The sequence below is a fragment of the Pithys albifrons genome, chromosome 5, assembly GCF_047495875.1.
Source record: "Pithys albifrons albifrons isolate INPA30051 chromosome 5, PitAlb_v1, whole genome shotgun sequence".
In the NCBI taxonomy this organism is placed as follows: domain Eukaryota; kingdom Metazoa; phylum Chordata; class Aves; order Passeriformes; family Thamnophilidae; genus Pithys; species Pithys albifrons.
The window spans coordinates 2,392,367-2,417,470 of record NC_092462.1 but is presented as its reverse complement, the minus strand read 5'-3'; the positions used below and the strand labels follow the sequence as shown (position 1 = coordinate 2,417,470).

Genomic DNA, 25,104 nt, shown 5'->3' with positions numbered 1-25,104 from the left:
CGCCCGCCGGGGGAGAGGAAGTCACGTGTGCCCCCCCCCCTCCCCCGCCCCTCCCGCGCGCACGCGCAGGGGCCGCCGCGGGGCTCCCCATCCCTTTACACTGAGCGGGGGCAGCAACAACAGCGCGTCCCGCCGGGGCTGCCCGGGGCGACAGCCACAGCGGAGGAGCCGCGGACGGGCGGGCCGAGCCGAGCTGGTGTCTCCGCGGCGACAGGTCGGTGTGACCGGGGACGGGGGCGGGGGGGGGCGGGTCTGGCGGGGGCGGCGCCGCCAGGGGGCGCTGTGGGGCCTTTCCCGCCGCTCGCTCTCCCCCCCCACCCCTCACGGGCCGTCCCCCCCACCCCTCACGGGCCGTCCCCTCAGGCCATGGCGCCACCTCGGGCTCGTCAGAGTTGGGCTGTTCTTAGCTGACACCTGTATGCCCCTCAGAGTGACCGCCCGTGTGCCCCTCAGAGTGTCCCCTTGAGTGACCCCCCCGAGTGACCCCCCCGTGTGCCCTTCAGAGTCCCCTCGTGCCCCCGAGTGACCCCCCGTGTGCCCCCTCAGAGTGACTCCCCGAGTGCCCCTCGGAGTGTCCCCCTGAGTGACCCCCCGTGTGCCCCTCAGAGTCCCCTCGTGCCCCCGAGTGACCCCCCGTGTGCCCCCTCAGAGTGACCCTCAGAGTGTCCCCCTGAGTGACCGACCCCCTGTGTGCCCCTCAGAGTGACCCCCCGTGTGCCCCCCTGAGTGACCCCCAGTGTGCTCCCTCAGTGACCTCCCTGTGTGCCCCCCTGAGTGACCGCCCGTGCCCGTCAGAGTGACCGCCCGTGTGCCCTCCTGAGTGACCCCCTGAGTGAACGACCCCCCATGTGCCCCTCGGAGTGTCCCCCTGAGTGACCCCCCATGTGCTCCCTCAGAATGACCGCCCGTGTGTCCCTCAGTGTCCCCCTGAGTGACCCCCCGTGTGCCCCTCAGAGTCCCCGAGTGACCCCCCGTGTGCCCCTCAGAGTGACCGCCCGTGTGTCCCCCTGAGTGACCCCCCATGTGCCCCTCAGAGTCCCCCCGTGCCCCCGAGTGACCGCCCGTGTGCCTCTCAGAGTCCCCGAGTGTCCATCCCGTGTGCCCCTCTGAGTGACCCCCCCGTGTGCCCCTCAGAGTGACCCTCCCGTGTGCCCCTCAGAGTGTCCCCCTGAGTGACCCCCCCGTGTGCCCCTCAGAGTGTCCCCCTGAGTGACCCCCCGTGTGCCCCTCAGAGTGTCCGCCCCGTGTGCCTCTCAGAGTGTCCCCCCCGTGTGCCCCTCAGAGTGTCCCCCTGAGTGACCCCCCGTGTGCCCCTCAGAGTGTCCCCCTGAGTGACCCCCTGTGTGCCCCTCAGAGTCCCTGAGGGACCCCACCGTGTGCCCCTCAGAGTGACCGCCCGTGTGTCCCCCTGAGTGACCCCCATGTGCCCCTCAGAGTCCCCGAGTGACCCCTCCGTGTGCCCCTCAGGGCCCCCCGTCCCTGCCCTCACCGGCGCCCTCCTTTGCCCTGCTCACCCCCCCCCCCCCCCGTTCCCTCCCCGGTGCGCTGAGGGGCCTTTTCATGGAATCATAGAATTAATTGCGTTGGAAAAGATCTCTAAGATCAGCAAGTCCAACCCTTGATCCAACCCCACTGTGATCACCAGCCCAGGGCACGGAGTGCCCTGGGCTGGTGATCACAGTGAGGTTGGATCAAGACATGGTGGATTCTCACTCAGTGGCACATCCATAGAGTCAGAGAATCATAGAATGGATTGGGTTGGAAAAGACCTCCGAGATCATCAAGTCCAACCCTTGGTCCAACTCCAGTCCCTTTACCAGATCATGGCACTCAGTGCCACATCCAAGCTCAGTTTAAAAACCTCCAGGGATGGGGAATCCACCCCCTCTCTGGGCAGCCCATTCCAATGCCTGAGCACTCTCTCTGCAAAGGATTTTTTTCTTATCTCCAACTTCAATTTCCCCTGGCAGAGCTTGAGCCCATCGTGCCCCCTTGTCCTGTTGCTGAGTGCCTGGGAGAAGAGACCAACCCCCAGCTGGCCAGAACTTCCCTTCAGGCAGTTCCAGACAGTGCTGAGGTCACCTCTGAGCCTCCTCTTCTCCAGGCTGAACACCCCCAGCTCCCTCAGCCTCTCCCGGTGTTGAGGTGGGCCATGATCAGTAACACACCTTAAGGCTTGTTTTTTTCAGTATTTCATCCATCAGTATTTACAGCAGCAGCACCTGCAGTGCTGCTACATTTATGATGCTCAGACTTCAGGACAAGCAGAGTTTAGCCAGTTGCTGTGCAAGTCTGGGCCATAAAAATCTGTGTGTTTTCCCTCTGGGTTGAAAGGTGAAGAAAAAGTTTCTCCTGCAGTTTCCACTGTTTCTGCTCCAGTGCAGGTGCCAACAGGGCAGCCTGGCTTTGGCACCCTCCTCCATCCTGCTCCCAGCTGCTTGTTGCTGCTGTTTCCCTTCATCAGCTCCTTAATAAGTTGGTTTTCCCCACAGGGGAAGGACAGGAAAGTGGTTTTCAGGTCACAGAATTTACCTGAGGTACCTGAGTCACCACAGTCCTCCCTCAGGGTGAGGGAAGCTGGGCTGCCCTTTTGGTGTCACAGGTGAATCCAGCTAATCACAGTCTGGTGCTGGGGGCAGATATTTTAATTATAATCACAGAATCTGTTAGGTTGGGAAAGCCCTCTGAGATCACAGAGTCCAACCTTTGACCAATCACCACGTTGTCAATGAGACCAGAGCACTGAATGCAGCATCCAGTCACTTCCTGAACACAAATAAATCCATTTTTTCACAGACTGGGACAATGTAACAACCGTAGAACTGTCACAGAGGGGTCTGTCTATGTCTGGAAACATCCCTGTGAGGTGAAGGCAAAGCTTTTGCTGTTAGTGAGCACTCAGAAATCTATTAAATGCCTTTAATGTAGTTTTAAAATGATGTATTTGCCTTGTTGCTTCAAATGGGAGACAAGCAGGAGCTTCTCTGGTTTTAGGTGAAGGAATTTGTTCCGCTCCACGTGTGTGTTTATCTCTTGACTTTCTTACCTCAGGGAAGTGAAAAAACAAGGCAGAAACTTCATTGCTGCAGCTCTGTGTGGATATTGCTGTGAAAATATTACAGGATGTGTCTGAGTAGTTTCAGGTTTGCTGAACATTTGCATTTATTCTGCAGAAAATGCCCACAGGGCCAAGTGTTGCCACTGGCTCTATTAAGACATTTTCATAGTCTAAGAGTATTTTGAATTAACCTCTGTCCTCCTTCATTTTGCTATTTAAAAAGCCCAAAGCAAACAGGCATTTATATCAATATTTAAAAGAATAAAGTGTATTTTATATTTCCATTCTGTTTCTTCCAGACCTCGGATTACAGTTAAATTTTATTATATTTTCTAGATGTTTATAAACATATGTTGGGTTTGGGTACAGGTTAGCACTGACATGTTCATTGCTTGCTTTTTAAAGAGCATGAATAAGTTTCTATAGATGTGTGGAGTTGTATTATTTTGTTTTATATTATTTTTTCTTCCCTGAAGTTCCTCCCTTATGCTTCATTTCCTCTCATTTTCCTGCTTTCACTCTGGCACTGAGATTTTGTTTCATTTGAGGAGATGTTTGGCTTGATGAGAGTGAAGTTTTGATACAGGTTTGCTTTTTTCTGACTTTGATTGTTTGTCAGAATCTGTTTATCAGAGTCAGTTTGTCTGGGCTGGCACTGGAAGGGGTGACAAGTGAGAAATGGAGACTACATTTTACCTGAAAATCGAGACTCCATCATACCTTGGCACGTGGTGATTGCTGCATTAATTACTGGAATTTCTGTGCACATATTCAGAGGTTGCATTTGCTCTTGATTCTGTGGGTTAAGTCTATTTGAAGGTTTGAAGTTGAGATGTGATTTTCTCAAAGCTTCACTTCTAAAGCACCGAGCGAGGGGAAAGTCCAGACTGTGGCTTGAGCTGGTTTGCTTTAAACTTGAGTGACAACCTCCCTCCTGGGAAGGGACTCTCAGCGCTGAGGGACTTAAAATGCCTCTTCAAACAAATCTCTGCTGTCCACGAGCCACTTTGGGGTCATTTCATGCTGTTCAGCCACTACAAATGTCCCATAGTGATGCTTTGCCTTCCTGGGGCAGCTCAACCAAGCAATGCATTGTCTGCTGATTATTAATATCAAAAACCTGTTGAAGGACTTGAATGATAGAATGGATTGGGTTGGAAAAGACCTCCAAGATCATCGAGTCCAACCCTTGGTCCAACTCCAGTCCCTTTACCAGATCATGGCACTCAGTGCCACGGCCAAGCTCAGTTTAAAAACCTCCAGGGATGGGGAATCCACCCCCTCTCTGGGCAGCCCATTCCAAGGCCTGAGCACTCTCTCTGCAAAGAATTTTTTTCTGCTCTCCAACTTCAATTTCCCCTGGCAGAGCTTGAGCCCATCGTGCCCCCTTGTCCTATTGCTGAGTGCCTGGGAGAAGAGACCAACCCCCAGCTGGCCAGAACTTCCCTTCAGGCAGTTCCAGACAGTGCTGAGGTCACCTCTGAGCCTCCTCTTCTCCAGGCTGAACACCCCCAGCTCCCTCAGCCTCTCCCCACAGGGCTTGTGCTCCAGTCCCTTCTCCAGCCTCGTTGCTCTTCTCTGGCCCCGCTCCAGCCCCTCAATCTCTTTCCTGAACTGAGGGGCCCAGAACTGAACACAACACTCAAGGTGTGGCCTCCCCAAGGCAGAGTCCAGGGGAAGGGTCACTGCCCTGGGCCTGCTGGCCACGCTAGTTTGGATCCAGGCCAGGATCCCCTTGGCCTTCTTGGCCACCTGGGCACACTGGTGGCTCCTGTTGAGCTTCCTGTCCCTCAGTCCCCCCAGGTCCCTCTGCCTGGCTGCTCTCCAGCCACTCTGTGCCCAGCCTGGAGCGCTGCAGGGGGTTGTTGTGGCCAAAGGGCAGGACCTGCACTTGGCCTTGTTGAACTCCATCCCATTGGAATCAGCCCATCTCTCCAGTCTCTCCAGATCCCTCTGCAGAGCCCTCCTGCCTTCCAGCAGGTCGACACTCCCTCCCAGCTTGGTGTCATCAGCAAATTTGCTGCTGATGGACTCAATCCCCTCATCTAAATCATCAATAAAGATGTTAAACAGGACTGGACCCAACACAGACCCCTGGGAGCCCCTGAGCGGAGCTTGAACTTGCCCAGCCGGGAGTTTCCCCTTATCGTTCCAAGGGAACCGCTGCCCTTTCCCTGGGCTGAGTCCGCCGCGGGGAGGGGACTGATCTCCGGCTGAGGAAGCCTCATTTGCACAAGAATTTGGGGCCCATTTCCATTTGCCATCCTGTTGTCGGGCTGGGCTTCCTCTCTGATGGCTCCTCTCGCTGTGTCCTTCTGGGCCGCCTGGGCAGAGAGCTGAGAACTCTTTCATATGGTGATTGCGACATTAATTGCTTTAATTTTTGTGTTAATTTGATTTTCTGGCGGCTTTTGGCTTTTTTCACTTGTGAAATGAGGTGCTGAAGTGGTGACTGGCAGTTTTTAGCACAGGGATTGAAATGTGAACAAAAAAGATTAACAAACGAATTAAAAAGGTTTTATATTTTCAAAAGTGAATCTGTACATGAAGTCACTTCCTTCTAGTTAATCCTGAATTTCCAGGGGCTGATTCTGAGCTTCTGACAGACTTTGGTTTGCCATTAAATCAAAGACAATTTGCTGAATTCCCACCCTTGGGTTTGCACTTGGCAGCTGAGTGAGAGCTTTGTGTTTTTGACATAATAAAACCAATATTTTAAAACAAACCTTACTATTACCAGACCTGCTTTTTAGAGTTAGTTTTAGTAAGTTCTTTGTAGCAAATAGTTTGTTTTTCTGCCCTCAGGGCAGAATATAAACCCAAAATGTCCACACCTTGAAATAAAACAACTGTGACTTTTATTGAAGGTCTTATTTACCTTTCACTTGACAGAATGACAGGAATGGAGACAGAAACAGCGAGGGACAAAGCCAGGGAAGAAGAAAACACTGAACAGAAGAAGGAGAGAGAGAAGAAGAAGAGGTCGAGGGTGAAACAGGTGTTGGCAGACATAGCCAAGCAAGTGGATTTCTGGTTTGGGGATGTCAACCTGCACAAAGACAGATTTCTGCGGGAGCAAATAGAGAAGTCCAGAGATGGGTGTAAGTTGATTTTTTCAGTAAACATTTGTGTTTCCCTTTCTTCTTCCCTAAAAGTTGTTTTGAGGTGCAGAGATGCTGGAAATCAGCAGCTCAGGAGTCAGATTGTGGTCCTGGATTTTAGGAATTATGTTTAGTGTTTGTCTTTTCCTTTCCTTTAGTATCAGCCATAATTTAGAGGCATCTGCCAGGGTGGAAATGACTCTTTGGGAGGCCTCATTTTCTTTTGGATAACGTTATATTATTTCAAGAATAAACAAATTATGAAGGGTCATTTTGCCCTTGTCCTGTGGGGTAGATAATGTGCAGAAATTAAAATGTCACTTGGATTTTTATTTCCTGTTTGATACCTAAGAAATGGTGCATTTGTGTGTGAGTCTCTTTCCTTTACAGACAATTTTTCATGGGGTTTATTTGTGACTTCAGAGTAGGAAATTGAGGTTGGATCTGAAATATCTTCAGAAATCAAAACATAAGGGGGTTCTGGGAGTGTTTACTTATTTTCCTTAAGGAGTCCATATTAAATTGAAATGTAAATCATTAATCCAGTTGCGTTGTGTGGAGAATGTGCTTGGTATAGTCCTCAATTCTATTGACCTTGAAGCCAGTTTGGGGTGTTTTTTTTCCAAAAAACCTTCAAACTTTGAGATAAATTTTATTCCTTGTAAGGCCCTTTTTTAAAGGTCCTCCTTAAATAATAAATGCATCTTATCCTACATTTTTGGAGGTAGTAGAGATTGGATGTTTAAGTTTTTATTAAGCCTAATACTGGTTAATTTTCTGTCCGGGTTTAGCAGCAGGACTCGTTGGAACTGAAGTGCAGGCTCTTTGTGTTGCAAACCCTGCCTTAAACACTCCACTGAGTGCTTGAAACAGAGGCACTTTTCAATGCAAATTGGTTTTTTTTTCTTGTAAAACTGCATCAGAAAGCAGGAATTTCTTCCTTTCTTTTCAGAGGCAACTTATCAGTGGGGAGGGAAAAGGACGAAATTCCTTTGATAAAGGTTGGCACAAAGGAAAATGAAATATAGGAGTGCTGGAAACTTGAATTTTGATGGTAAAAACTACCTGTGAATCCTTGGCAGCAGAGCTGTGTCCTGCACTGTCGACTTCCATGCTAAAGGAGTTTTAATATCAGAGTAGAACACCTTCCCCTGATTCCATAATTCCCACCTGCTTTGTTTCCTTTCCCAGATGTTGACATATCCCTCCTTATTTCTTTCAACAAAATGAAAAAATTAACCACCGATGGGAAGCTGATCGCTCGGGCCGTTAAAAGCTCCTCCGTTGTAGAGGTACTTCCCATTTCCCTCTGCTGTAGCCACAGTCCTGGGGTGCTGAAGGAGGCAAAAATCTCATGGAAAATGCTTTTTTCCTCCCTGCTTTTAGCTGGACCTGGAAGGGACGAGGATCAGGAGGCGCCAACCGCTGGGAGAGCGCCCCAAGGACGTGGACAGTCGCACTGTCTATGTGGTAAGGCTGGGCTTGGGAGTGCCTCAAATCTCTCTTTGAAACTCCCTGAACTTCTTAAGGGGGCAAAAATATATCTGTGGTGCTGCTCAAATCAAGGTGGGCAAGGCAGGGTGAGTTTGGTCCGTGGGTTTCTTGTGCCAGCTGAAATAATTTCCAGAGCAGAGCCAGGAGCTGCTGGGGAGAGAAGGTGCAATTTGATTCAGCTGTTCCTGCATTCTCTGGGCTTTTCTTCTAAATGCCATTAGTGGTACCAGGAAAGATTTACTAATTGCATTAGCATAGTTAAAGCTTTCTAAGGACAACTTAATTAGTTTGGTCAAACAAACTCTGGCTGAGCTTGCAAATTCATCGGGGGTACTTTAAAAAGTGCAATCTGTTTGTAAGATGTTATTGCAAGTGCCTCTGGTTTTGTAACACACAAACATCACTCTCTTAAAGACACAATATAACTATTTTTAACTTAACAATCCTCCTAATTAACAAAGTGTTTTAAAAATCCTCCTAATAGCGTGTTATCCTATGGCTACTTTGTGACTCCTTAATTTAAACAAAAACAGCTTGTGCTGGTGGCAAAATTCTGCATCTCCTCATGGCATTTCATGTGTCAGCTCTATCAGATTGTGGAGCAGCTTCACTGGCAGCTTGGAGAGAGATCTGATGGCTGAGCTGTTGCATATTTAAATCTTGGGCCATTTTTTAACGTTGAACCATTTTTTTTCACATATTTTTCTTTAATATTGGTATTGAAGCCAATGTGCAACCCCATTTGCCTCAAAATAAAGCATTTTTATGACTCCTGCCAGTTTGGCTGAACCCCTGTGGCTGTTAGAGCTGAGTTAGTCATTTCTAGCAGGCACCAGAGTTTCTGTGATAAGGAATCATGATAATCGTGGCCAAAATGCCAGCCCAGATAAGGAGAAACTGAATTACTCTGATCATCCCATCTTTCCAAAAGCCCAGGAAAGGTGCTGGGTTTTGTTGCTGTAAATACACTGTGCCAGACATAATATTTTCCTGATTGCAGGGACTGCTTTGAACTCCTAAATTAATTAGTTTGTATCATTTTGGATAAGATCCTATAAATGCCAGGAGCTGCAATGTCTGTACATGTGGCTGAATGTTTTGTAAATAGCTGGTGTGTGGCAATGGGAAGTTAAATAATAAATAATCTGCTTTTTTTTGTCTGCTTTACCATAAACATGCACTATTATTTTGTATTCATCCCATAATAGTTTTAAAGCTTCAAGAAACTTTTCAAAGTCAGACCAAACTGCAGTGAAATGTTTCTCAAAGTTAATGCAAAACCAGCTTCCTACCTGAGTGTGATTAAATCATGTTCCTCTGCAAGGAAAGCCTTTTAGGGCAGGAACTTGCTGTGGAAAAAAATGAAGTCTTGCTGTTATTTTGTTGTTGGTTAGACATGAATTTGACAGTGGGATTTTAAAGTGTTCACTTGGGTCTGGTTAGAAATTGGGTTTCTCTTTGGAGAGTGGAAATGCTGAGGGACTCAGACAGGATTTGTGCAAGCTGCTAAAATGTGTTGCTGTATTAAGGACTTGGTAGAAACAGAAATCAGACAGTTCTGCCATCCAAGAAGCTGCCTCAAAGTTTGTTACAAGTGCTGACTGTTATGCTTGAAAATGTCACCCAGCAGCAGGGGTTGATCAGGAGTAACTCCACTGACCTAGAAAATCCTTTCTGTGATACCTGCATTACCAACAATTAAAAAAATACAAGTGAAACATTCCTTGGGCTTTGCATGGGTAGTTTGAGGCAGTGCAGACTGGCTCAAGGCTCCAAGGTGTTGGATTTTCCAGGATGTTTCCAGCTGCAGGCCAGGGCTTGGTGTCTGCCACGGGAAGAAGATAAACATCTAAATTATGTCATGTATTTGTTACAGGGATGTGAACGATTAGAGATCACTTCTTACTGCCTGAATTTCTGACCTCCAGACAAGAAAACTTACTGAAACAACTCAATTTCTCTACTTTGCCACATCAAACCTTCATCTCTGTTCTTTTTCAGGAGCTGCTTCCCAAGAATGTGAACCACAGCTGGATCGAGCGGGTGTTTGGGAAGTGTGGCAACGTGGTCTATGTCAGTATCCCCCGGTACAAGAGCACTGGGGATCCAAAGGGCTTTGCCTTTGTGGAGTTTGAGACTAAAGAGCAAGCAGAGAAAGCAATTGAGGTGAGTGCTGGTGGTACCCTTGGGATGTTCTCTTCCTGGCTCCTACCCCCAGACTTCCCAGCAGTTCCACAATTCCATAAAAACTAATTCTATTCACAACCTGGGGGCTTAGTAGAAGCATCATGGATAGTTCTGGAATAATTTGCTTGGCCACACTTGGAATCTTTTGCAGAGCCAGAGCTCAGTGTGTAACAATACAATGGCTGTTGGACTTTCATGGCCTAACTTTGTGTTTCAATGTCATTAGAAAGTATTTCTGTGTTGAAGTGTTTGGATGGAGTCTCTTTAAGAAAGGATGATTAATGATGACTTTGATTTTCCTTTTTTTGAAGTTTTTGAATAATCCCCCAGAAGAAGCACCACGGAAACCTGGGATTTTCCCCAAAACAGTGAAGAACAAGCCTGTTCCTACACTGAACACAAGTAACAGCACTGTAGTAGGTGAGTGTTACCAAGTGATAGGGATCAAGAAAGGATTATTAGGTTGTTTGTGTCAGTTTTGTACCTCAGATTTTGAGGAGAATTTCACACAATCCCAGACTATTCTGAGTTGGAAGGACCCACAGGGATCATCGAGTCCAACTCTTCAGTCAATGGCCCACACAGGGGATTGAACCAATGACCTTGGCATTGTTACAACCAAGTTTTAATTTGAAACTCTTCCTCTTTCAGCAGAACACTCTGTAGGGAAATTAACATCTTACACCATCTTTACACTTCCACTTTGCATGATTAATAATTACTGGGAAAAAACCTGGATATTGAGAAGAATCCTGAATGGATCTTCTCTAACTTACAAAGCAGCATCACAGAATGATGTTGCAACTTAATCACTGAAACATCTTCCCTTCCTTCTGGTGGTGTAATAGAATTTCACAGCCTGCAGACATTGCCCATCTTTATTATTGATAAGTCTTAATGTACCTCACAGTTATTACTAATTCTGTGTTAAATACCTGTTAGTTGTGGAGGGGAGAAATAAAAAATATCCATGATGTTCAAATGGTGCTTTACACCAATTTTTTCCCCCAAAATGCCCAGGAAAAGCTTTGAGCAAAGTGTTGCATCCTTCCCATAGAGGCAAGAGTCTCATTAACACCCCAATTATCCTGACATGTTGTATCGTGGTTGATTAACTTAGTTAAGTTAATCTAGTCCTGGGCAGTTACATTGTATTTTTAACACAGAAGAGAAGAAAAAGAAGAAAAAAAAGAAATCCAAAATGAAGAAAGAGAGCAATGCCCAGGCAGCTGCAGAGCCAAAGGAATCCAACTCCAACACTGCAACAGAGCCAGGAGCAAAGTCAAAGCGACTCAGGAGTCCATCTGAGAGCTCTGAGATGGAGGGAACTGAGAGCCACAGGCAGCCCAAGAGGGAGAAGAGGAAATGGGAGAGAACAGAAAGCTCCGAGGTCTCCTGTGAGAGCAGGCCAGGCAAGAGGAAAAGAACCAGCTCGGCAGAAGGGGAGGCAGCAGCTCCAAAAGTCAGGAAAACTGTGGAAAAGGAGGAGATTGAAACAGTAAAAGAAGAAACGGCAGAAGCTCCAAAAGATTCCAGTGGTAAAGTTTTTTTCTCTTTGTTGTCATGGTTTATATGCATAAATTGTAGTGGATATCGTGGAGTTACTGGGTGAGTTTGGGAATGTGGGGAGTTAATTTCAGCCTGGGAAGGAGAGCAAGGAAAGCAGCACTGCAAGGAGAGCAGGGAGGAGCTGGCAACACCCAGGCAGGTAAATCTAATCAAAAATAAGAATAGTTCAAAGAGCTCATGTCAACAGAGCTTGAAGGAAGTGAAATGAGGGTTTAACAGCCTTGGCAATTGGAGCCAGCACAGGAATCTTGATAAATAAATTAAAATACAAAAGGAAGATAAGAAAAGGTACACGGTAACAAGGTAGATGTGACAAAAGTAAAACTCATGTAAACTAGTAATGGTTAATACAAAAAACCCCAGAATTTTTTAATGATTTTATTGCAATCTGTCAACTGTATCGTAATCAATATTTTTTTATTTTGTAGATTTTAATGTAGAAGTGTCTGCAGAAGAAGACAAAGATAAAAAAGACACTTCTCTTTCCAAATCTAAAAGGAAACACAAGAAAAAACATAAGGAAAGGCACAAAATGGGGGAAGAAGTCATCCCACTCAGAGTGCTCTCCAAGTAGGTGACATAATTTTTCCTTTCATGTACTGGGGTAGGGGTGAGACCAAACCAACAAACCATTTTCCCCTCACCTCATTTTCTGAGATGTTTATTAACGGATTATGTAATGAATTTATTGGTTCAGTCAGTGCTGGGGACTCCTGGCAAGTTTGGATTTTATTTTTTCTCAGAGATTTAGTGAATGCTGCTGTTTGTAGTACCACATTTAGTGATTTTTGCATACTTTTTATTTGAATGTTCCCAAGCTTTGAAATCTTTTTCGATTTGAATATTTTTCGATTTGAATCTTTTTCGATTTGAATATTTTTCGATTCTTTGCATGTCTGACAGTCCATCACCATTGCTAAAGTGCAATTCCAGTTTTATTCCACAGAGTTGCATATTAGCAACAGTATTAGCCTGTAGATTGAAAATTCCACCGTTCCAGTTCCTGCAAATGACAACTTTAATTCCAAAGTGTTGGGCTTTTAGGAGTCACCACAACTAAAACATGGAAGCACTTACTTTTTAGGCATCCAGCAAGTACCTCCATGTTAAAGTCGAGGGGGTTCCCACCTTGTGCTTTATGTAGAAACACTGATTTTTTTTAACAGTTTTGCCATATTTCTCAGGGGGAAGTTTTAGGGAGAAAAGGATTCACCACCACGAAAACATGGAAGCACTTACTGTTGAGGAGCAAAGCAAGTCCATCCACATTTAAGTTGTGGGGGTCCTTTACGAAAAAACTCAATTAAAAACCCACCCCGAAGTATATATAAAATTTTGGTCAGTGCAATAAAAAACATCCAGACGTGAATTAGTTGGGAATCCTTGGAAGATCAGGATCCACCGCCACTGAAACATGGAAGCACTTACTTTTTTAGGCAGCAGGTACCTCCATGTTAAAGCAAAGGGAGTCCTTTAAAATAAAGCATCGCTTCACATGAGCTTTGGCCACTTCTATTTTAGCTCATCAGGAAGATTTGGTGCCGTCGAAAAATCTTGTAAAAATCTTGCAGCTGAAGCGTAGCCCAAAACCAAAGGGAAAATCCCGGGAGGAATTTCGTGCCTGCGATCAGGATTCACCTCTACTAAAACATGGAAGCACTTACTTTTTGTATTTCACAGAAAGCACCTCCATGTTAAAGTAAAAGGGGTCCACACACCAAAAAAGATTTAAGTTCTTGACGGCGCTTGTCCAATTCCCCCGGGATTCTGGTCAACCTGCAAGAAATAAGAGTTTTCGTTAAGTTTTATGTAACTGTTGAAAAGAGAGTTAAAAAATAACAACTTGACTAAGAGCACAAGCTTTGGAGGTACTTGCCTGAGTCGTTGTGCGTGGTCTCCTCTTCTTGGAGGCAAAGTACCAAGTCCCAGCTTGGGGTTGTATTTATACCAACCCTTGCCATGGGCTGGTGTTGCCTTTTTATCTCCAAGAATCCTTACGTGGGTCTTTTGTTATTTTAATGCCCCTGCTCTGCTGAGCGGGTCCGATGCTGGGTGAGCCTGGGTGCTTTTTTTGAAGTATCCAGTTGTCACTGTTAACAGCTAAAAGCATCACCACCAGATATCCTCCTCTTTAACCCCTCTATCAGCTCGTTTGATAGCACAGATTAGGGTAACAATGAGTCGTTCTCACAGTGCCACTGCGGGCATTGTGTGGCTGGGGAGCAAAAGCTGGGGCTGTTTGCAGGAACATCTCCATGTTAAATGTATGTAAATACATAAACTGCTTCCACGGGCAGGGGGGGATTTTTTTAACCAAAATGCATGTGAATGGTGAGGAATGTCCTTATCTCGGTGGGTTTCTGGTGAGTTTAACCAGTTGTTGATTTTCCAGCAATGATTTTTCCAGAAAATAAAAGAGCGATTCTTAATACAGTGACACAGTGAAGGAATTCAGTGAATTCCGAGTTCCCTGGCTCTGAAGTAACTCTGAGTTCAGTGCCTGAGCTCTGAGGAACACACAAGTTCACCAAACTCTTTATATGCTCTTTAAATAAACTCGGGAGTCACTCCATTTGAATTACAGGTTGGTCCTGGGGCTTCTTAAGGTCTGAAGCAAAATAAATAATAAATTCGGATATGGACAAGGCTAATTTTATCCAAGTGCAGGAAGATCTCTGATGGTTTGCACTGTTCACCAAGTCGACCTTAAGCTGTTTGTAAAACTCTTAAATCATCATTAAGCTTCTAAACATCATTTTCTTGTTTGCTGCTGACATGCTGTGCCTGTGTTGCCTCTTCCAGAACCGAATGGATGGGTTTGAAGCAGGAATATCTGGCCCTGCAGAAAGCCAGCATGGCCTCCTTAAAGAAAACCATGTCCCAAATCAAGCCCGAGCCCGCGGGAGAGATGGAAACAGAGTCCTGTGCACAGAAATCTGAGAATGGCAAAAGTAATCTCGGGTTCTCTCTTGGGTTTTTTCACGTTTCTGATACACAGAAGTCATCTCGGAGACTGATCTTGCAGAAATGCTGCCACGTGGTTTCATTTTCTAAAATGCTGCTGCTCCCTCTGAGTGCCAAATACTAAAAGCAACATCCCCCCAAATTTAGACAGATTTGGGACTGAGGTGTTTTATAAATAAAGCCCAAACAAGCCATTTCAGCACATTCCAGTAGCCCAGCTTAAGCTTAAGGATATTTTTAGGTAAATGTAATTTTAAAAGCCTCAGAGAGGTAAATGAGGAATCAGCTTTTCTGATGGTACAACTTGGGCACGATTTGCTTTGGCTTAACTGGACCTGCAACAATTCACAAAATATTTCATCTGAGGCATTAAAAACAAACAAACAAACAAAAACACACAGAAAAAAACCAAACCAACCTCCCCCCTCCCACTTGCAATTGGGGTTTATCAGCCTTGTGGTTAAAAGGAGCTTTTAATTGTGTCCTTATAGTTAAATTTCTGCTCTTTTTGGATACAGAATTGTTGGGGGGTTTGTTTTTTGAGTTTTTTTTTGTTCTGACTCTCTGTGCTTCTATCACTCATTTCCACACTGCTGTTCCACTGCCAGCCTGCATGTTTTTGATTGCTCTAAAACTGGGGGTTCAGCTCTTAACTATAACCAACAGAATAAAAAATAAGCTTATAAGAAAACTTCGTGGGGTGTAAAAACCTCTCTAAGACTTTTTTTTAAAGCAGTTTTTCTTTTCTTACTTCCATCAACTTTACCTGTGGGCAGCCTTGACCTTGGTTGTTAAAAACCCACCTCAATCCACAGTACCAACATTTGCTGCCTGTTTACGTTTTGTGCTTTCATAACTCAGTTTCTCAGTATAATAAATATAAAACTTGGGGTTTTTTTTCCCGTTTTTCCCTCTCTCAGCCACCAGTGAGAACAAGGCCAACACAATGGGCCCTCAGTTCATCAGCGGGGTAATTGTGAAGATCGTCAGCCCCGAGCCCCTGCCGGGCAGGAAGCACATCAAGGTAATGCCTTTGCAACCCAGAGCTTTGAATATGGAACACCAGTTCACCCACTCCCACCGACTTTTTGCTTTTCCTTTATTTTTTTGGATTATTTCACCAGTACCTGAGTGCAGATTCTTCCCTGCTCCCTGTTAATGGCAGATTTTACAAGGGCAAAATAGATTTTCAGGTCAATCAAACCTTTGAGTGCCCTGCCAGCAATGTCAAGTTTATAATGAGAATATGGACAAAAATAAGGAATGTTTTGGTGCTTCCCAGTGTAAAAACAGGGGTTGGACTGATGCAGTGTTGTGTGTTTATCAACGGGCCAATTATCCTGACAGGAAATCTCTAAGAGTATATATTCTATAATATAAATTTTAATTCCATTACCAGGAGTTTAAGGCCAGGAAAATGCTCTCTCTAAAAAAAAAAAAATCCATTTTTTTCTTTTTCAATAATAACTTTGCAATGACAAATTCCATTTCAGGGAGAGTGACTTCTACTGCTGTCCACTTTGGTCACTTTTTGTATTTTCCTGTGCCAAGTGCTCTTTTTTCTCTTTAAAAGTGTTTAGGATACTTTCCATTATGATATCAAAATTACACATAAATAGAGTAATGCCTTTTAAGAAAATGCCAATTTTAAGCTGCATCCTTTTGAAATGGAAATATTAGAAGTTTTCCAAAGGAAATAACCGGCTGAATTTTCCATGAAAGTGACACAGGACACTTTATTTCACCAATTGCACTTTGGGGTGAGTAACAACTGGAAAGAATTTGACCAACTTGATATCCAGACAATGGTTCAGATGGTTTTCCATGCAGTGACTTTGGGATACCAAAGCAACGCTTTTTTCTTTTTTTTTGGCGGCTCTGAAATGATCTCAACAGCGTCGTCGCTTAATTTTTGTTTTGTTTTGAGGCTGCCCTTGGCAGGGGAGGGTTAAAAGCAGCTGAATAGAAGCACCTTCCTTGAGCTGCCCGCTGTGAGCCAAATTGACTGGGAATGTGTGGCCGCGCTTCATTTCCCTAACAGCGGGAATTCCCAGGGAAGAACTTCAGCTGCCTGGACATTTGTGACGCTTCTTCCTTCGGCTCTCAGCGACAACCATCAGGCAGAGGTCACTCCATAAAGATAGAGCTGCTTTGCGACTCATTTCTCAAAAAATTTGTGTGTTTAATGTGTTTTATCTTCCTGTGGGGTCAACATCGGTCAGTGTTGTAGCACCTTTTTAAGAAAAGTTGAAATAAATGGATACTTTTGGTAGCTGTGCAAGAAGCTTTTTCAGAAATTGCTGCTCCAAGTTGTTGTCGGAGGGCAGGATGAGATGGGCAGGTGGTGTAGGCTCATAAATTAAAGCCAGTGATAACCTTCTAAGGAGAAGATATTAATTCCAAACTATTTGACAAGGGGTTGATGGATTCGATGCCAATGTTCACTTCCTGCCTCCTACTGCATGGCCTGTTTGAAGATGTTAATGACCTCCAAAGGGAAGGGTGAAAAGTCAGTGTTTCCATGTTCTGCTGTGCTGATTTATGGTGTGTGCCCTCCCTGCCCTGACAGGATGCCCTGGCAGTGCTGGCTGAGGTGGCCTATGTGGACATGCTGGAGGGGGACACCGAGTGCCACGTCCGATTCCAGACCCCTGAGGATGCCCAGACTGTCGTGACATCACACAAAGAAATACAGATGAAAAACAACTGGAAATTCGAGGTTCTCACTGGTAAGACTTCAGGTTTTTTTCAAGTGCAGGACAAGACTTAAGTGTCATTTCACAGGGTGACTTTAGGGATGTGTTTGGATATCTTGGTCTGGGGAAAATCTGCTTGGTTTCTTTAAATCTTCTCATTTTCCAGTTACACTGAAATTGGTAAAACTCTAAGGGGTTTTATGTCACTGTTGAGAGAAAAACAACGATTTTTGCTTGCTCTTATGTACTTAATTCTGTTCTTTTTAGCTTCACTTCCCGTGGCAATGGACTACAGAACTTAATTCACGTGTCAACTTTAGGGATAGAACATTCTGATGATGCAGAAGAATTTTAAAGAGACTTAAGTACTGAAGTGATGTGTGAAATGACAGGACAAGGATCTAACAGCATGGATGCACTTAGAGGGGGTTTAGCACTTACCTACTAATTGATCTTTATTTTTCAGGAAGTTGAATAACTTAGGCCAGAATAAGCCTTTTCTTTTAATTGTATTTACACAAAAAGTTTTACTGGCTTTAGTTTGGAAATTCATTTTAATGTGTGTTACCACTTTGTAAAATCAGTTCATATCTTGTGTTGTGTTGGATTAGTTTTCCAAGTGTAGAAAAATCTATGGAATTAAGGGGTAGAAAGGAGTGCAAGTCTCAGAGTATATTCACAAAGCTTTTAAATTCCAGACATGGAGTAAAAATTCTTAAGGTGCAAAAAGAAAAAAAAATCCAGATGAGATTTTGAGATAATTTCCCCCACTCCTGCACAGATCCTCACCTAAAGTCCAGTTTCATGAATGTAGGGATATAAACTCCCAAGGATATCAATTAAGGAAAAAACTTCATTATAGTATCAAAGTTAATTCAAGTTTGAGACTCAGTGAATGCTGTTAATGTAATTTGGAGATAGATTTGTCTGCACTGTTTCAGAAATCCAGAAACAACTTCAAATTTAGCCCCTTGCCAGCTGAGTGCTCTGTGTGTGTGTCTCTGGGTTTGAATCCTTGCATAAAAGAGCAGAGCAGTAGATTAGGAGTAAGTACTGCATTGTAGGAACATTCCATTCATGGTAGGAAGACTTATTTTGTGTCTAACTGGCTCATTGAAATGAGAATGGAAAAGCTTCCCAGGAATTTTGGTTTTCCTGGGTGGCATCAGAGAGAATAAGGAGGGAATCTCTCAAGTTCCCCACTGCAGGGACTGAAGTTTTCCCAGTAATATTTTACTTTTCAGGACTCGACTACTAAAGATTTTCAGCTTTTCATCTGCCAAGGTGGTAACAGCTAAACGTGAGCAGAGATGCAGGAATATTTTTGGGGATCACCAGGAAAATTCCCTGTATCTGAACCGTGAGACCAGGCACACAAAGTTCCCATTGTGATGGGGACATCACAGACCAGAGGGAGGAGTGGAAAACTGCAACTTAACTGCAAAGTTGCTGGGAAAAGCTGCTCCATTATTTGCTGCCCCTGCTCAAATATTCCTGACTGCTCAAGGGGTCCCCAGGCAATGGTTTGATGAAATAAAATAGTCTCAGCCATTCTTACAGTAATTACTTTTTCTTGTTGTTTAAAATGAGTCAGAGGGTGAGTACATCAGTAAATCAAAGGGCCTTCATTTGCTGTGGTGAAATTTCACCTAAAACTGAGCTCCTTTTGCTGGTGACATGTAGAGAGCAGTTCAGTGACCAGGAAATACTTGTGGGGTGTCCCTTACAGGTATTTTCAGGTGTTTACCTTAGGAAAGATTCCTCCTCCTCACAGCTGAACACACCACATGTGCTTATCTCCTGCTTTCATTCACGTGCCTCCCTGTTCATTCCTTCCTCAAGGTGACCACGAGCAACGTTACTGGCAGAAGATTTTAGTGGACAGACAAGCCAAACTGAACCAGCCCCGAGAAAAGAAGAGGGGTACAGAGAAGGTAACATGCAAACCAGGTGTCTTTGTTGTACAGCCATGGTTGGACAACGTGACTCTTCCTGCACAAATCCACAATTTTTTATGCTTGGACTGTGTATTTAATTCAGTGAAATAATTTTCTACTGACTTCGCAGCAGTTTTAGAGCCCCAAAGTAGAGAACGTGTGGCTGTGCTGATCCAGTTGACCAGTGCAAGCCTTGCCTTTTTGGAGACAATCAGAGAAAATTAGGTCTGTCTGAGGGCCTGAGGGTAATTTGTAAGCTGCATTTCTTTCCAAACCCTGCCTGGATGAGCTCAGGAAAAAGTTAAGCAGCCTTGATGTGCTCCAGTAAAATCACATCCAGTGCTATACTCTTAATTCTCTGGTTCTCTTGAGAATTCATGTCCTTTTCCTCACCATTCACACAGTTTTGTGCTGGGGTGATGCATCCCTGGCTGTGCAGCTTCCACATCCAAACTGGGAATTCCCTGCCAGCCCTGCCCTGGCAGGCCCAGGGTTGAGGAGGTGCTGCCATGAACTTGCAGGCTCTGCAGCCTCCTCTCCTGCCCCACAAGATCCTTCCAGGCATGAGGAGCTCCTTGATTAAGCCAGGCAGATCCTTGATCTGACAGAGAGGAGCCAGAGAGTGTTTCACAGACTTTTATTGCCAGGTTTGCTTCACACAACCTGCAGATAAGCTCTCTGAGTCGGCTTTAACCTGAACTTTTCTGCTGTCTCTTGCAAAACTTCAGCATCATCTGACCTTCGTTATTTGTTGGTGGCTTTGGAGACTCTTTGTTTCCTGGATGCTGGGGGGAAAAATTATTACAGAGATAATTGAAAATAAATATTTTATTGACTTTCAGGAACAGGGGCTGTACAGGTCAAACCCTTCTCTTGCACGAGGCACATTTTGCATGTTCTTTCAGAGATCCCTTGGAATGATGAGTCAAGTTCTTTTAGACAAAGGTGTGCATAAACAACTTGCCCAAAGGTCTGATTTAATTTGCTTAAAAGGATCAAAATGGCTTTGACTTGAGCCATTTTTCTTTAATACAAGAGAACGTGAAAGGTCTACAACTTCAGAGCATTTTAGCAAATGCTGCCAGGGCTTTTTTTTAATGTACTTTTTTAAAATCAAAGTTGCCACTGGGACCTTAGACTTCAGTTTGGACTGTGGGAGCCTTTGCTCTCAAGGTTCTGCTCTTTATCTTTTGAAGATTTGTTGACCAAACCGGTGTAAATTGGGCAGTAAATGTCCCTCCTCTGGGCCAGCAAATCCCAGGAGTGTCTGTTCTGCCTAACAATGGCAGCGAGGGATGCCAAGGCCTCTCCTCCCCTGCCCATCACCTTGCCCGCTCCGGGAGGGTGAACTTCAAAGCTGCTCAGTTCTATTTAAATGCTAACGCTGGTGAGCAAAACATCAGGACAGGAATGCCCCGGTGCTGTCAGTAACTCTTAACCCTTCCCTTGCTTGGATTCCCAAAATACCGACTCGGAACCAAGTGTTTCATATTAGACAATTCTCCCTTAGGTACTTACAAGGTGACTTGTTTAGGTCACAATAAAAGAAAGAAAAAAATTCATAATGACAGAACTACAGTAAAATATGCCATTAGTGCATCTGTCTTGTAAACTCCTTTTGTTAAAACTGTTTTGAAATACCTTACAAGACTTTGAAGATGGGTGTTTTCCTATTAATTGGAATTAACAAAACATCTTCTACTTAATTTCATGGACTGCATCCCATCACAGGCAGGACACAGCAACAGAAATGCTTTTGGGTCTCACTTTTGGCAGATTGAGGTTCCTCTTTTCCTGTTCTAAAAAGCATAAACCTGCTTGTCTTTCCGGTGCCCCGCCAGGATAAGGGTTAAGGATCGTTTCAGCAGGACTGGAGTGATTTGCACCTCCAAAACCAGGAGTTCTTCCTTTGCTAAGGGTTAAGGATCGTTTCAGCACATGACTGGAGTGATGCTCACCTCCAAAACCAGGAGTTCTTCCTTTGCTAAGGGTTAAGGATCGTTTCAGCACATGACTGGAGTGATGCTCACCTCCAAAACCAGGAGTTCTTCCTTTGCTAAGGGTTAAGGATCGTTTCAGCAGGACTGGAGTGATTTGCACCTCCAAAACCAGGAGTTCTTCCTTTGCTAAGGGTTAAGGATCGTTTCAGCACATGACTGGAGTGATGCTCACCTCCAAAACCAGGAGTTCTTCCTTTGCTAAGGGTTAAGGATCGTTTCAGCACATGACTGGAGTGATGCTCACCTCCAAAACCAGGAGTTCTTCCTTTGCTAAGGGTTAAGGATCGTTTCAGCGCATGACTGGAGTGATGCTCACCTCCAAAACCAGGAGTTTCTCCTTTCTCTGGCCTAGTTCTTGTATTAAACTAAATGTCCAAAAGATACAGGGTATCCCAAAGTTCCCCAGGACTTGATTAAGGCCTGAAGTGGAAAAGGTGTTCAGTGTCAACCTTTCCCCCGGCCTGATCCTTCATTGTCACTCCTCTGCTGCCCCTTCCAAATCCAAATCCATCTTGCCTTTGTCTGTTGTTTACCTGCCTGATAAACCCCCCTCCGTGATTTACTGATACAGATGGAAACCTTTCCTGCCAGAGCTGCTTTTTTAGGGCAGTGCCAGTTTATTCAGACCTCCAGCAATTAATTCATCAGTCTGTGGCCTTCAACTCCAGACTGATTGGAGTCTCCCGATCCCAAAGCCAAGGCGGGAGTGCCTGCAGGTTTTCCTCTTGGATCTTGTGTCTTGGGGCGGTGCTGCTGGAGCTCCTTTGCACCTCGTACCCCGCAGGGGGAAGGAAGGGGCAAGTTAAGAGGGTGGGAGGGGTGGCGGCAGCGAAAGGCATTTGGTGAGGAAGTGCCAATTGGGTGTTTGGGAAGGGTGGAATAATTTACTGGATATATGGAAACGGGGGACAGGGGGAATGTCTGGGAACTGCCCACGCTGTTCCCTTCTGGTGCTGCCTGGGGGTCGGGGGCTGGCAGTTCCCTGGGTCTGGGGACAGGCCATGGAATCATAGCAGGATGTGCTCATATTGCACTGAGCTGAAAACGGGACTTCTTGAGGCCTCCTGTGAGCTCTGAGGACTGGAATGGAACCACTCACTGGTCCTGGAGCTTCCCTTCCCATCTTTGGCACCCTCCATCCCAAATGCTGAAGGAGTGAACCACTGTGCTCCTCATTTCCTCTCTTAGTCAATTTTTTTAGAAACCCAAGAGTAAAAGCAACTCTTGGTTACATCTTTAAATCAGTTTTATTGCTGAAATCCTGCCTGCCACAGGGAGTGCAGCAGCACCCTGTGCACTCCCAGCTGTCTGCAGGACACACCAGAGACCACAGTCACACACAGAAGTGATAAATAATTTGATTTATGTGTGTAACTGTTCAAATCCAGCCACGTGGGCTGCCCAGTGAGCAAATGCCCCTTCCCTACAGCACCAGCTGATATGTTTGAGGAGTCCCTAGCAGAGAAGTGATTGTGGGGTTTTTGTTTGGTTTTTTCTCTTTTTTTTTTTTGGTGTGTGTGTTTTTTTATGTTTTGGTTTTTTGGTTTTTTCTCTTTTTTTAATGTGGTTTTGTGTGTGTTTCTCTGGTGTGTGCCTGCATTTCTGTGTGGTGTCTTGTGTTGTCTGTGGTTTTCTTTCTGTGTGGATTCTTGGTCTGGGTTTTATAGCTTTTAAATTCGGTTTTTTTGTATGGTTTTTGGGGTTTTGTATGTGCCTTTGACTATATTCATGTACTGGGGTTTTTGGGGTGTCCCAGGAGTGTCAGGAAACTTTGTGTAATTTTTTTTCTTGCATATTCTTTTTTCTGACTTGGGTATTTTTTATATTGTTTGGGTTTCGTGGCATTTATGGCTTTTTTTTCCTGTTAATTTTAGGAATTGGTGGGTTTTTTTGAGGGAAGTTGAGGGTTCTGTGTGTGCCTTTGAGTGTGTTCATGTGTTGGATTTGTTGAGGTTTTTATGTGCCCTTAGGCTTGTTCTTGTGTTGGTTTCTGAGGTTTCTCCCTGAGTGTTTTTCTGTGGATTCCTGAGTTGATTTGTGGGGTTTGTGGTTTGTGCAGGTGTGGATTTGGGTGGATTCTTGTGGTGGTTTGTGGGGTTTGTGGTTTCTCTGTGTCCTTGGGTGTGTTTTATGGGTGTTCTCAGTGAGTTTGTGGTTTCAGTGCAGTTTGTTTTTGTGTGTGAGTTTGGGTTTTGTTGTGTCTCGTGGGTTTTGCTGGATTTGTGTGTTTGGTTTTGTTCATGTGTGGGGTTTCTGTGGCGTTTTAAGTTTTCTGTGTGTTTTTTCTCTGCTTTTCCATTTGTTCTTCAGTGCTGTCTGTGGCTTTGTGGGGCTTTTTTCCTGCTTAAAATGCCCCAATATTCCTAAAGCACTTTGTGTTCTCACCTTGTTTTTCCTAAATCTACAACCAAATAAATCCAATGACAAAGGAGAGTTCTTTAACTGACTGTAAGATATTGTGGTTTTAAAATTATTATTTTGGTCTCTTCTACCCTATTGAGAGGAAGAAGGAATGGAATGAAAGCAACTGAAGAGATCCTTTATTATTTTGGATGGTTTTGAGGCAATACTGAATTTATATAATATATATTTATTTTTTATGATATCCACGTTAGCTCAGCTGTTCAGCTGAGCTTTTTCTCTGGAAGTTTGCTAAATCAAGGAAAAATAAATATAAATAATCAATCCAGCAATATAATTTTCCTTAAATTTTCCCCCATATTTCCCCTGTTTGCAGCTGATTGCTAAAGCTGAGAGGATGAGGCTTGAGAAGACTCAACAAACAAGCCAACACATTCGCTTCACTGATGACAACTAACCAGGACTGATGGTATTTAAATCAAACCGAGCCCTCACAGCAACTAAACCTGGCCCTTGGATCCAAAACTCTGCAGTGTCAAGATGGTTCTGAACCCCATTTTCAGTGGTTCTGAACCCCCTTTTCCATAGGCTGAATGTTTTCTGCTTCTGAGCCTTTAGGTAAAGCTTTCTGAAAAATGTGTATTATGAAATTTTGCTTTAGTTCACTTCTGGGATTGTTTTTTTATTCTGGTTTTTTTTTCCCCTTTTTTTTTTGTTCTGGTTTTTTTTCCCCTTTTTTTTGTTGTGTTTTTTTCCCCTTTTTTTTTGTTTGTTTTTTTTCTATGTTGAAGTTTTATACACTAGATTATAAAATAAAATGCTTGAGAAAATTCCAGTCGTGTATCTCTAATTCTTCCATTTGCTTTATTTATTACACCATAAATAATAAAAGTGGTTAAAGCTGCACAAACCTCTCTAGGCTTTTCTTTACCCCATCAAACTGTTTCAAAGGACAAGAGAAAAACCTTCCATATATTTTCAATTCTCTAAGGAAATCTGTCATGGAGAAAATTTACTTGTGTAAATACACCCTAAACTGAATTAAATTTTTTTTTTGTTTTAGAAGAATCTTCACTGGAAGAAAAGAGAAAATCTTTGTTTGATGCGAGTGGTTTCTGTAGCTGCAGGAGTAGTTCTCACTTGCAGATAAGTGTGAAAGTTGAGTAGTTCACAACGTTGAGTAGTTCACAAGTTAAGGTGGTGACTTGAATGGTTTTAAAGTATTTCAAGGGGCACTGGCGATATTTTAAATAAAACCCGAGGGTAAAATCGGAATTCCATAGAAGGTGGCCCTTGTGGGAGGGGGTGAATGGAGAGGAGTCAATGGGGAGGGAATGGCCGAGATCAGGCTGGAGATAACGGGAATACAGAGGGGAAAAGGGCAAGATAAGGGACAGGCTGGAGGGGAAGAGCTGCTGATGGTTCTTGGAAATGGTGTGTGGGGTGAGGAGGGGGAAGGCACCGCTCTGTGGGCTTCTGTTTAGTCCCACTGCAGCGTTTTTGCTTATTTAATCTCAAACTCTTTTCCTAGGTGGGTAAGATATTATGACACGCTAAAGAGTAGTTTTCATCCCTACGAAAAAACTGATCCGTGAATGTTTTCCAGGCATCCTGCCTGAAAGGCAAAGCAGGAGGGTTTTTTTTCTCTTTCCATTTTTGTGATGTGAAGGGAAAAAAATAACCCAAAAGCCAACCCTGGGCAAAATGTTTGGTATTTTGCTGCTGAAGTTCTTTTGA

The 25,104-nt window shown here is 44.5% G+C and overlaps 1 protein-coding gene across 2 annotated transcripts; it reads left to right on the top strand.

Annotated features, from left to right (window-relative positions):
- Positions 1–54: 54 nt before the first annotated feature.
- On the top strand, positions 55–24,255 carry LARP7 (La ribonucleoprotein 7, transcriptional regulator). Of its 2 annotated transcripts, XM_071555426.1 has the most exons (14): positions 55–214; positions 1,971–2,145; positions 5,951–6,159; positions 7,351–7,451; positions 7,546–7,629; positions 9,655–9,819; positions 10,152–10,260; positions 11,007–11,378; positions 11,838–11,979; positions 14,212–14,360; positions 15,294–15,397; positions 16,943–17,102; positions 18,912–19,003; positions 23,744–24,255. In XM_071555426.1, the coding sequence occupies exons 3-14, from the start codon at positions 5,952–5,954 to the stop codon at positions 23,822–23,824; spliced, it is 1,767 nt and encodes a 588-aa protein (XP_071411527.1). In that variant the 5' UTR covers positions 55–214; positions 1,971–2,145; position 5,951; the 3' UTR covers positions 23,825–24,255. The 2 variants fall into 2 exon arrangements, with proteins under 2 accessions (XP_071411527.1, XP_071411526.1); XM_071555425.1 differs by lacking the exon at positions 1,971–2,145.
- Positions 24,256–25,104: the final 849 nt, after the last annotated feature.

Coding starts and splice junctions, on each gene's coding strand:
- LARP7 (XM_071555425.1), top strand. CDS start 5,952: ATGACAGGAATGGAGACAGAAACAGCGAGGGACAAAGCCAGGGAAGAA. Junction 7,452..7,545: donor AAAGCTCCTCCGTTGTAGAG/GTACTTCCCATT, acceptor CCCTGCTTTTAG/CTGGACCTGGAAGGGACGAG. Junction 7,630..9,654: donor ACAGTCGCACTGTCTATGTG/GTAAGGCTGGGC, acceptor GTTCTTTTTCAG/GAGCTGCTTCCCAAGAATGT.